General features: G+C 37.7%; 1 protein-coding gene across 5 annotated transcripts in view; it reads left to right on the top strand.

Annotated features, from left to right (window-relative positions):
* Window positions 1–12,416, top strand: part of LOC145985857 (radial spoke head protein 6 homolog A-like) — a 447,142-nt gene that overhangs the window by 383,221 nt on the left and 51,505 nt on the right. For 3 of the 5 annotated variants that reach the window (XM_083119960.1, XM_083119958.1, XM_083119962.1), the window contains 3 exons: window positions 4,848–5,236; window positions 6,056–6,248; window positions 7,842–8,032. In XM_083119960.1, coding sequence (XP_082976086.1) covers window positions 4,893–5,236; window positions 6,056–6,248; window positions 7,842–8,032 — 728 coding nt within the window. In that variant the 5' untranslated portion in view covers window positions 4,848–4,892. Of the gene's footprint in view, window positions 1–4,844; window positions 5,237–6,055; window positions 6,249–7,841; window positions 8,033–12,416 lie in introns of all 5 variants that reach the window. The other 2 variants (XM_083119959.1, XM_083119961.1) reach the window with 1 other exon arrangement.

Here is a 12,416-nt window from a genome sequence, read left to right as displayed (position 1 = left end):
CTGGGGGATCATCTCCATCCTTTTGTCCAGACTTTATTTCCTGGGGACCGACCGCTTTTTCAAGACGACAACGCTCCTATCCACACTGCTGGGTCTGTCCAAACATGGTTTGAAGAACATGACGATGAAGTAGGGCATCTTGAATGGCCCCCACAGTCTCCTGACCTGAACATTATAGAACATTTGTGGGGATATTTGGAGTCCAAACTTCGTGCTCGAAGTCCGCCTCCAGCCACACTTTCGGAATTGGAGACTGCTCTGGAGGAAGAATGGCTCCATATTCCCTTAAACATTGTGCATGACCTCTATGTGTCCATCCCACGTCGCATACAAAGTGTACTTCAGTCACAGGGTGGTCCAACCCCCTATTAATAAAGATTTTCTCTACATTCACAGGTGTTCGTATTATTTTGTCCCCCATCTGTATATATTTATATATATACAGTGATGGACAAAAGTAATCATACAGTGGAGCTGAAAGGAAGAAAGGACGAATTGCAGCAGCTAGGAATACAATAAGGAAGTCAAAACTGTTATTGCTTTACCATGTATGCACCAAACGATATATTGACAACAAAAATAAATAACAGATGCTGCTTGTAGGAAAATAAAATACAAAACATTCTCAATACCCGCTTCTTTGGCTGGACAAAAGTATTCATACACCAACATAAAAGTTCACTTTGAAGAAAAGAAAGAAACAAATACCATGTCGTCATAATTTAGTATGCATTCCTCTGTTATGGAGAACAGCTGACAGTCTCTTTTGCATACAGGGTGGGAAATAACCTTTTGCTAGGGGTCTGCAGGAAAAAGTAACAACAAATAAGAAATTATGGTAATACCAAATGTTTACTACGACAATTGTGGTTACAAGAACAAAATTAAAAGTCAGTTCACAACAAACCACCTTGCTTCAAGGCAAATGCCAAAACCAAGACCTTCTTCGGCGAAGTGGCATTGATTTCTTCAGCAGTTGTGAATGGCCGGGTGCATCACCGGACCTGAATGCAGCGGAGCACTTTGGGGCTATTCTGAAGAACACAGTTGGGTCCTTGATGATAGTGGAACGCGGACCGGACCGCTATTCCCAGCCAACACTCCTTGCACATCTGGAACAAGTCCTCCGTGACATGGAATGGAATACGGACTGTTTGCGAATCTTCTGAGCTCCTACCCTGATCGTCTTCGTGCTGTGAGAGAAGCAAACTGCGGACATACTAACTTTTAATTTTGTTTTTGGAACCACAATTGTCGTAGTAAACATTTGGTATTACCATAATTTCTTAATTGTTGTTACTTTTTACTGTGGACCCCTAGCAAAAGGTTATTTCCCACCCTGTAGAATGAACAAGAGGTGTGGTTATTTTAGATGTAATATTGTGCCGCTCATGCAAAATGACCTCTTTCAGTCTATTCTTGCTTGTTATGTCATGTTTTCGAAGTCTGGTTTTCAAATGGCTCCAAAGATGTTCAATGGGGTTAAGGTTGGGGGACTGAGGTGGAGTTTTGAGTGTGTGGGGACTATTATATAAAAACCAAAGGTGGACAATCTCAGCTGTATGTTTAGGGTCGTTGTCCTGCTGGAAGTAAAAATCATTCCCAAGACCCAAATGATCGATACTCTGCTGCAAATTGTTCTTCAGAATATCCAAATAGACAAATCTATCCATAGTTCCCTCAATAAAGACGAGTTCTCCAACACCTGAGGCTGACATACAGCCCCAGACTATAACGCCACCACCTCCATGTTTAACTGTGGCCAAGAGATTTCGAGACTCAAGCTCAGTATTGGGCTTTCTCCACACCAAAATTCTACCATCACTATGGATAATATTAAATATACTCTCGTCCGTAAACAACACTTTATCCCAGAAGTCCAAACTTTTACTCACATACTCCTTTGCAAATGTTAATCTGGCCTTCTTGTTCTTCTTACTGATGTATGGCTTCCTTCTAGGTACCCTAGCTCTGTACCCTGCTTGGTTGAAAAGCCTTCTAATACTTCTTGAGGACACTTGTTTTCCCAGGTGTTCGTGAACATGTGCCGACACTGCTGACGATGTTAATTTTGGTTTATCTTGATCGTTCTCAACAGTCCTTGTTTCTCTCTCGAAGTAAGTTTCTGAGGACCCCCAACCCTTTCCATATTTACCAGCACTTTTGTGTCTTTATATCGTTTGATGACACTTTGCACAGTCGCACGACATCTCCCAACTATGTCTGCGATTTCAGAATATGATTTCTTATTGTGGTATAATGATATCATAATTCTCCTCTCTTCGATCGTGGTTTCCTTCCCTTTGCGGCCCATTTGACTTCCTGCAGCACGCCAACACCAAACCAACCACTTCCCTACACAGGTGCAAGTGCAGTAAACAAATATCTGGCACTGAATGATGGAAACGGTTGTTTCACGAACTTTTTTGGGGGTTTATAACCTGGCGTATGAATACTTATGACCATCCAGAAAGCAGTTTATCTAAGGATTACCCACATTTCTCACGACAATTTCAATTGTATGCACACAATTGCTTTGCGTTTCTATTCTTGCCTTTACGGTCTTCTTTGTATAATAACATGTTTCATTCAGACAATGTCTTTGTATGAATACTTATGTCCATGACTGTATATACCCGGTGGAGGCACAAGTGGTTCGGATCCCACTTTAAACTGTAGGTCCAGTCCCGATTAGCCTTACTGTGCATACAGTGGACTTAAAACACCAAATCAACAACAATTTCTGGCACCTCATAGCTAAGGAATAAAAAACTAATTTGGAGAATGGTAAGCACCCCGTAGCATGATATATATATAAAATTCAATCGGCTCTTTTTCAAATTTCCAGACGTGACCCCCAGTTTTTTACAACAGATTTGTGATTAGGAGGCCAAAATTAGTTAGTATACCGAAAATTAAAAAAGTTGGAGACTTTCTCTATATTGTCAATTCGCTCCAATAACTATATTCCTTAATAAGGTTTTGGTACTGCTTTGAACAAGCTTTCAAATAAAAGAAACCTCAAGTCTCTACCATTTTTTGTTTTTGATTTATAGTGGTTTGAAAATTGCATTATTTCCCTTACGTAAATTATTTTACCAAATAGAGTTTCTTTGTGAGCTTGTAACAATGTAACAAATCAACAGAAAAGAAAAATATTTCATTTTTGGACATATATCATGTGGTCCTTTAACATATATTTTTTGCAGCTGATTTTGAAATTCGAAGGTGACACATTTATTACTTACCTGTATGATTTGAGATAAAATGGCCCAGCTCTAGTTTTCAAAAAGAGGGGTGGCCTTCCCGATGGCACAGTGATAGCGTTGTTGCCTTGCAATCAAGGGGTCCTGGGTCCGATACCTAGTGGAGGCACATAGTGGTTCGGATTCCATTTTAAACTGTAGGTTCAGTCCCGATTAGCCTTATTGTGCATAAAGTGGACTTAAAAACACCAACTCAATCAAAGAGAGGGGAAACTTTCTTCTGTGCTTCTTGAATTCTCCTGTGGAAAAACCTTAATCAAAAGGGTGCAAAAACTGCCTTTTCACAGTAGAAATGTTATTTGGTCACAGTTTTGTAACATTTTAGGTGTATATGCACTAATAGCTGAAATAGGCATTGAAATGGTAAATTATATGGGCATTCTAGAATTTATACGTAATCATTGTGGTCTCCTGAAGCCTACTTATCTGTACTGCAACCACACGAGCTGATCACTAACTAATTAGACTAGAGGCAATATGCAGCTCTACTCAGTATATTGACTTTCGTTTTCAGCACCAACTAAGTACACAATGCTGCACCTATCCTACTGATCATATTACATACATGAAAAAGGTAAAGTGCTCCCCTGTGCATAGCACCACGCCATGAAGGCGTATAGGGGGTGTGGGGGTAACGCCCCACACTTTCTTGATCCGGTCATGAGTGGGGGTGATGTGATCAGCATCACGCCCCTGACCACCTTTACCCCCCCCCCCCAGGGTTTCTCCCAGGTACCCATATTATTCGACGCTGGGTGGGCGCCGGGGCCGCTTCCAACCTTAGAAAAGTTCCCGGATTTGAACCGGCCGGGGATCGAATCTGGGACCTTGAGCATGGTAGTCAGATGCGTTACCGACTGAGCCACCGCGGCCTTACATTACATACATGACAGGCTAATATCCAAAACTAGCACACAAAACACACTCTAATGCATAGCAGCAAGAAGAAAACAATAGCAATTATTTGTCCTTCATTTTGTGAATAGTGAACTTAACAATCAAAATGTTTTCCCTGTGGTAAGATTCTTTGTTTTCTCAATGATTTAATGCCGCAAATGCATGTGTTTCTTTAGAGCTATAGACGTGTTTGTTGGGGGGGAGACAGATTCCAGGACTCTTAAAAGATAGTTTGACTTGGCAGTGTAAATAACAGTTATTCAGAGTATCGAAAGATTACTAAGAAATCTTGTGGCATATTCATGGATATTTGTGTATTCATGTGTATGTTTACTTACTGATTTTTTTATTTTTTTTTTGTTATTTAGCATCGCTTTTCTGCCACATTCAGCTAATTGTGATGATGAGGATGAGTGATGATATGATGAAATTGATGAAGGGACACTCACAGAGAACACCCTTGCTCAAGCTCTGATTGGAACCTGTGACACCTGGTATCATGCTACGGGGTGCTTACCATTCTCCAAATTAGTTTTTTATTCCTTAGCTATGAGGTGCCAGAAATTGCATAGGGCTACCATTGGTTACCACCAAATAAAAATTCCTGTATATATGTGTGTGTGTGTACAAGAAACATAACAGAGTAAAGTTACAATGGTTTACTTGTATTTTATTTTCTAGCAGGTCAACTATTGATAAGTGGAAGCTGGACACAAATCAGACTAGATCATGTCGGAAGAACAAATTGTTGAAAATCTAATGAGCAAGCGAAGATCAACTCCACGCTCAAGCCGTCTTCCTACTTCTGCAGAAGCAGCCAATAACCGCCTGTCTAAAATACCAGAAGGAGGGGATGTACCAGGAGAAGAAGAAGAAGAAGTGGAGGAGGAGGAGGTGGGGGAAGCAATAGGTGAAGAAGTAGAAGAGGAAGAAGAGAAAGAAGTTCTTGCCGAATTAGCTCTTGGGATAGAAGAAGAGTTCGATCAAGTTTTGGATGCAAGAGTGAATCCATATGAGGTAGCCCAAGCCAAAGGGTTTCTTCAGAAAGTGGGATATAAAGCAGGAATAAGTCTGTAAGTATTGCTCTTGTAAGTGATATTAAGTAATACTTTGAGCAATGGCTCTACACATTCTTGATCTCGGCCATAGTGGACATTATATCACAATGCATAGGCTACCTTTACCACAATTGTCTCAATAAATATTTTTGTATTATTTCTCTGGATGAGTTTGCAAAAATGATGTATGCAAAATTAATTTCATGTTATTATGGAAACACAAATACATAAAAAAACTATGTGCTAAATTCCCTATATATTCAGTAAGGAACCGGAATCACTGTCTTGCACTTGCCAGTTAGGCCATTCTAATGCAATAACTTTCTCAACAAATTTACACTGTTTGAAAATTTGTCCATATCAATGCTAATGTCAGAAAATTTGCAATTGATACTCAATGATGTCCGAGCTTCCTTGCAAGTTAATTCACTTTTATTTAAACACAACCACGACAATGAAAGTAATGAAAGTAAATTACGTCCAATCATTTAAATGGAAGTAATATTCATGAAAATACAGTATTAATCATTTCTGTTTCCCACCCGATTCTGGCACATCAGTACATACCAAAGAAACTTTTTGGGACACCTTAACAAATGACACCATTCCATGACTGCCCCAGAAAATCCGTGATGTGTAGCAACCCTGCAGCTGAGGGCATTGAATGCTGGACTCAGAATCTTGCTTCCAACGGTCCCAATTTTGAGTCCCGGTGTGGGCAAGTGTGTTTCTTTGCGAGGGTGTCTTCATCAATTTCATTTTATCATCATTCAGTCTCATTTTCGTGATTAGTCTAAGAAGACAGAGATGACGTACCCTTTGGATTCTTTCTAGATATGATCACTTGAATGAGGTAATAAAGAAGATTTTGTCAGAGCGCCCACCTCATGTCATTGACTACTTTGAACAATATAGCCATGAAATAACGGAAGAAAGACTTCGTCCAAGTGGTGATTACCTGCAGGATATCTACATGCCACCTCACACATTGGCTATTTCTAAGCAAATTAAGGAAATATTTAATAAGGTATGTAGGTAATTATTTAACACAACATTTATAATCTCTAAAAATATATTTTTTTTAAAATTTGATTACAATAAGAGTATCAAAAGATAAAGAAGATAAATTAATATAATAGAAATTTAATTTAATTCAATATAAATAAATCGAGTAATACATTATTTTAGTGGCCAATGGTAGCTAATACGTTAGTATGGACTGATTTTGGGCACAGATTTTATATTCCTATTTGAAAACAGTGGTTAAACAGCTAGCAAAATTTACGCAAAGCATCTCCCAGCTGTCTCATTGTCACCATGTTCAATTATAGGAGCATTCCACCAGGTAATCACAATGCTTCACCAAAGATCCCCCCAGCTAACATTTACCACTTTAGGATCTGACTGAAAATGATCATATACACTCCTCACAAAAAGTTTTGAATATTGGTATGTTAGGCAATAGGTGATAGGCGAGATCTTGCAATTCAACAATGCATGGTATCGGTCTGCTGGACGTTCTTAATATAACAATATTCCAAACTTTTTGTGAGGAGTGTATTAGAAGTGTGTGTGTGTTTGGGGGAGGATAAATTCACCATGCAAGTTATACTCATATTCTTGCCTGTAACCTATTTATTGGGAAGAAAATCTCCCATTGCATTTCCTATTTCTGGAGGTCATTTTCTGATTTTTATGATCCTGAATATTTGGAAAATTTTGAACAATTGTGTATTTAAAATTGCAAAAAGTGCTTCAAATTGTCTGTCTTTTATTTCAGAGATGCGAAAACTATCACTTCACTGAAAAAATTGTTTAGATTTTGAGACTTCTATAGACATGAACACATGCAACTTCTTTGTCTAATGGTTAGTTTTTTCCGTAGTTTAAATGCTTTAAAGGAAGTTTATTCTCTTCCTCTGTATTGGTTTCCTTTTTTAAAAGATACGAAATGTTTCACACTGTTACTACCAATTGAAAGAATTAAAGTCAGTGCTAACATTGTCAGTCTCACATCTGGAAATCAAGTTGCAGAATAACCACTCATGCTCTTAAGTGTCCTGACATTGGTACACAAACCCTCCCTCAGTAAATAACACCATAGCAATAGTAAAGGGATAAATGGAGCATTTTAGAAATATCTAGAGTCAAATCCAAAAGAAAATCAAGTGGTGACTAAGAAAGTGAGAATATTTAGTCCTTTTCTAACCATGTCTGAGACAATACCGACAATCTTAATGATTCCCATCAATACTTGAAAATTGTAAGGATTAATAGTAATTCAGAGTATTTGTAAATTTTCCATTGGAACTGTATCATAGGAATTTAGTAGAGTTTTGCTTTAAAATATTCATAATTGAATATGAGAGAATCAATTTCTTCCCACAATGTTGTAAAAATAATGAAAATTGTGCATTCTGCATGATTTCCGGGATGATTAGACTGCGATAGTGTCAAGCAGCATTTTTGCAGACTCCACGAGAAGGTTTGGAAAAGTAGTGACCCATATCAGTGATTACATTCCAACCAATACTTTCCGATAGCTATACCACATATATTGGCTCAGCACCATTAATTGATTCTGGTTATTACTTTGTAAGTAAAAAAAATTACATTGTAGGTTCAAACACAGGAGGAGGAGGAAGAAAATGTGGATGATGAGGAGGGTGAGGGTCTCCCAAAGCGACTGAACATAATGGAGGCACAGTACTATTTCGAGCAAGTTGGTGTCCAGCTTCCCCGCCAAGAACTATTTGCCGTGGTGCTTGCAATAAAAATCCTTAGCCAGAACCCAATCATCAGCAAAGTCAGGTGAGATATCCATGTAGGGGCAATGGAGACCAAAGGAGGAGGGAGGGGGGTTGTGACCACTCACAGAAAAGTGGCATCAAGTTCTGATGTATTTCCCACAGAGTATGCCTTTCGGTCAACCATCAGAACATATGTTGCTAAATAATATTTAATTGTGCTATCCTGTCTTATTTATAGTAATATTTTGTCTTATTTTGTTATTTTGTTATTTTTATTTTTGTTCTTTTCATTGTTACTGATTTCAGTGTAAAATGGCTACGTACTGTATCTCAAATTTTCTCTATAAATAAATAAATACCAGTGGAAGAAGAGAATAAGTAACATGCTTTCAGAAGCAGTGCCGGAAGCTAGTGAGAAACGAAAGAGTTTGATATTTGTGCTCACAATTAATATTTATTTTCTGTACAATAATTTTAACAGTAGTTTTGAGCTCAGTAAAAAAAATGTGCAAGGCTGTCTGTGGGGGGGGTTTCAGGTAATCCAAATTTCTAATGAAATCCAGTTGTGCTTTCAAAATGCCAATTTATTGCCAGGCTGAAATAAAAAAGGTCAGTAATTAATGAATATTTAGGTAGGTTTCTAGTATTTTGGTCAGTTAAGTCGGTTATTTTGACAGACGAGTGGACAATGATCAGCAATGCCATCTTAGTCTGTAATTTTTCAGTTGTTAACAGGTTACTAAATCTGGGGTTGAAGTGGACTAGAACAACATTCCGGTTCGTGATTATCTGCATCCTTCCCATTTTACCTCATCAGAAATGTACCATTTCATTTAATTTATTAGATATTTCACTACATGTGCCTTCTCAATGTGAACTAAGTTGTTAATACCCTTTAATAGTACATATTACAACATTCATGTAAGTTTCCTCTCTCCGTGGAAATGTGTTGTTTCTGTGAGAGGACTTAGCAGAGTACGATGGCATATATATGTTGCTTTCATCTTTCTATCAGCAGTGTATACTCTGGGTCATCTAGGTCATCGGAGATGATCCGGCTATAATTTTAAAAAAAGTTTTTTTTCATTGCTTCACAATATTCTTTCCAACCAGCCTTTCATTCATACATTTCTTTCCTTCCAGCGAATGTTTTCAACCGTTTACCGCAGAATGTCCAAGAGCCTTTCTCCAGCTGGTGGACTCTTCTCGGCAGGGTGAGATTCCACCGGCTCCCTTTAAATCCCTTGGCAGGGAGGGAGGGGAGAGGGAAAGGAAACACTGCTTCTCAGGCGCGGTGATTCAGTGGCCAGGTAAAGGCCAACACACCAATCTCTGCCCCTGCGCATAACCAAATTTTCGTTTCGTCTCCCTCTCTCTTAGCATCACATCTTCTACCCTGCTCGCCAACCTTCGGCATTGTTGCCAATTGACATTACATTCCTGGACACACTCGCGCAAACATCATTGAAAACAATTGAATAGCGCTCCAGCTTGTCGTTCACACCGTTCAACAGGGATGATAATGTGGCAATATAGCATGACATTGTGGTTGCTCTTTTATGTAATGCATGTTCATTGGCTAGCTAGGAACTAGTGTTGCCAACTGTAAATATGAAGCACTATTTCTGTTACAGAAGGAGAAAGGCAAAGCGACGGGGAATTTTGTTGGATTGCAAGCACCATATTTTTATTTTAAGTATTTTACCGGTTTGACATTGTGTGCGTGTATTGGGTGTCTGTGTATGTGAAAGTGCATGTGTTTGGTTAGTGAACGTTAAATTCCATAATGCCTCCAATACTATGGTTCATATTTCATCACTTTAGAATTGCTCAAAAGAAATAAATTATGTGGATGCATGAGCATTTTAACCCTCGGCTCCGGCACATGTTCTTATAGGAATTGTATGAAAGAAGCTGTTATTTTTGCTGCTTAATGCGATGCATGTTGTTTTTTGTTGTTTTTTTTGTTGTGAAAATTGGCATGCTTTGATGGATGACAAGTTCATAACAAAAAGGAAAAGCCACGCAGCTTATCATTTGGTGGCAATATATGTACTTCTTATTCTTGTTATTGTTGCAGAAGCCAGCATCATTTGTAAATGTACAACAAAGGCAGCCGACTGTCGGCCATCACAGAGAGGCAATAATACTGCTTAAGGAGGACTGTGTGTGGTCCAGTTGTCGTGGTTTAATACATTTGCAAGTTACACTGTTCTACAAATTTTCAATTTTTTTCTGTTACAGAAAGGAAAGTAGCTCTTTCTTACTGACATTGACCTTCTGAACACGAATGTGAACTCCATTTTCTAAGATTGGCTGTTAATTTGAGTTACGGCATAATTCATGTTACCCATAAGAAATGTGTTGGCTCTTATTTTCAAGATAAGCATAATTCACGTTACATAACAATTAATCATAATCAATGTAATCAATGTGGGCATAACTTAATAAATATATTAAGAGTGCCCGCAAAAGGAGGCCAGGGAGACACTTGCTCCCCCCTGCCGATATTAATACAATTAAATTTGAAATTAAAGCATGAAAACATAGATGAGAGATGCTGTGAAAGACAGATGCAAATTATCTTAATGCTGGTGATGCTTTATGAAAATTCTCTTAACTGGGGGATAGCATTACTCTGTTTCCTCCACTTTAAACACTTCCGTATTCAGCATCCTCATATTAGTAAAGATTGGGTACTCTCATTTCTGTAACAAAAACATGTGTAGAACAGTGTTATTAGTTCTCAAACCAGTGGTGGTGTCAGTCGTGTATCACATGTCGTTGCAGTCCCAGTACCAGTGTGGACGGCCTTATTGGGAGTGAGCAGTTAAAATGCCACCAGGTCGATTAATGCAATGAACAAATAATAAATTGTTTAATTTGATTTGAAATCACTATAAAGAAGTCTTCTTTGCATCATTTTGGGTAATTTTATGCATGTATTAGTCCACATTTTAGTCCATATTTAGCAAAGTTTTAGTCAATATGTATGTACATATAAAGCCACTTGTTAGTACATATTGATCCCAGCCCTGGTTATAATGCATGGCGTTTAAAACTCAACTTTCGATAGAGCTGTGGTCTCTAAAAATAAAAATCTGGAATGCACGGATAACTGCGTACTGGGGTAACTTGAATTTCACACTTCGATTAATATTGAGTTTTTTTTTTTCACTAGCACATTCCTTTCATGTTGCATGTTACAGGTTGTTTTATTGTAGGTTTATTATACTTTCTTGTTTTATTATTTGAAATTGTGAACGTAGATTAACTGCAAACACAACAATTAATTGATAGTGGTCGCAACAATAAGGTAAAATTTTCCACACATATATTCATAAATCCTGTATGGATGCTTAGGTAAATTTGCAGGGAGACTGCAGGAGTGGGTGAATGAATCAAGGGTCGGAGATTACCCACTCGTTAAAACCAGCATACACCACTGCTTTCTATACCTTGTGGTTCTTTACTTTTTGGTTGATTTGGTGTTTTAAGTCCACTTTATGCACAGTAAGGCTAATCGGGACTGGACCTACAGTTTAAAGTGGGATCCGAACCACTTGTACCTCCACCGGGTATCGAACCCGGGACCCCTTGATTACAAGGCGACGACGCAATTCTTTACTTTTTATTTGTTTATTATTATTAGTCTTGTGGATTCAATTGTTCTGACAAAGGTATCCTCCTGCACAAGATCTTTACACAAATTTGGATTATATTTTTATGGTTATTCTGGTTTCTTTCATACTTTCACCTTTTTTATTTTCCCTGATTAACGTAACTGTGTAAAGTGATTAATTGCAAATAAATATTTATGCTATGCATCATTCACAAAAGTATCTGTCATAAATGAAACCCGATTAATATTTTTTATCCCTTTCAGTTATATATAGAGCATTATTTTTAATTATTTTTATTTTAAATTTAATTTGAATATTTTTTTAAATATAGTGTTAATGACTATTAATGTACTAGCAAAGTGGCATAGTTATGAAAGCGTTTCTTAGAATTCTCTTGCAAGGATTGCTAAAGAATTCAGATATTGCAATTTGATGGTCATCTTTTCTTCCCTGCTTGATACTGTGTTATTCATCATTTACAGTGTGTTAATCTACATTTTTTTTTGTTAAAACAAAATGGAAGCATATAATATAATATTGAAAACATTGCCTTACATTGTATCTAAAGATATGAGTTTGGCAGTTACAGGGGGAGAGGTAATCTGCCACTTACAGTTCATTTTCCATGCAGTTTTCTGATCTTGGCACGAAGCTACCAGACAGGTGGTGAAATCAATCACGGTCAGAAAACTACATGGAAAAATGAACCATATGTGGATTTGAATGGATTAACATTGCTTTATATTTATACAAACATTAGTTTTGCATTTAATAATAATAACTTGCAAGGATATTGGATGGCATGTAATGTTTTTTGTTTTA

Source organism: Lepisma saccharinum, chromosome 3, assembly GCF_977018435.1.
Source record: "Lepisma saccharinum chromosome 3, izLepSacc3.1, whole genome shotgun sequence".
Classification (NCBI taxonomy): domain Eukaryota; kingdom Metazoa; phylum Arthropoda; class Insecta; order Zygentoma; family Lepismatidae; genus Lepisma; species Lepisma saccharinum.
The sequence above is the reverse complement of the archived record's forward strand: the minus strand, read 5'-3'. Positions and strand labels throughout refer to the sequence as shown.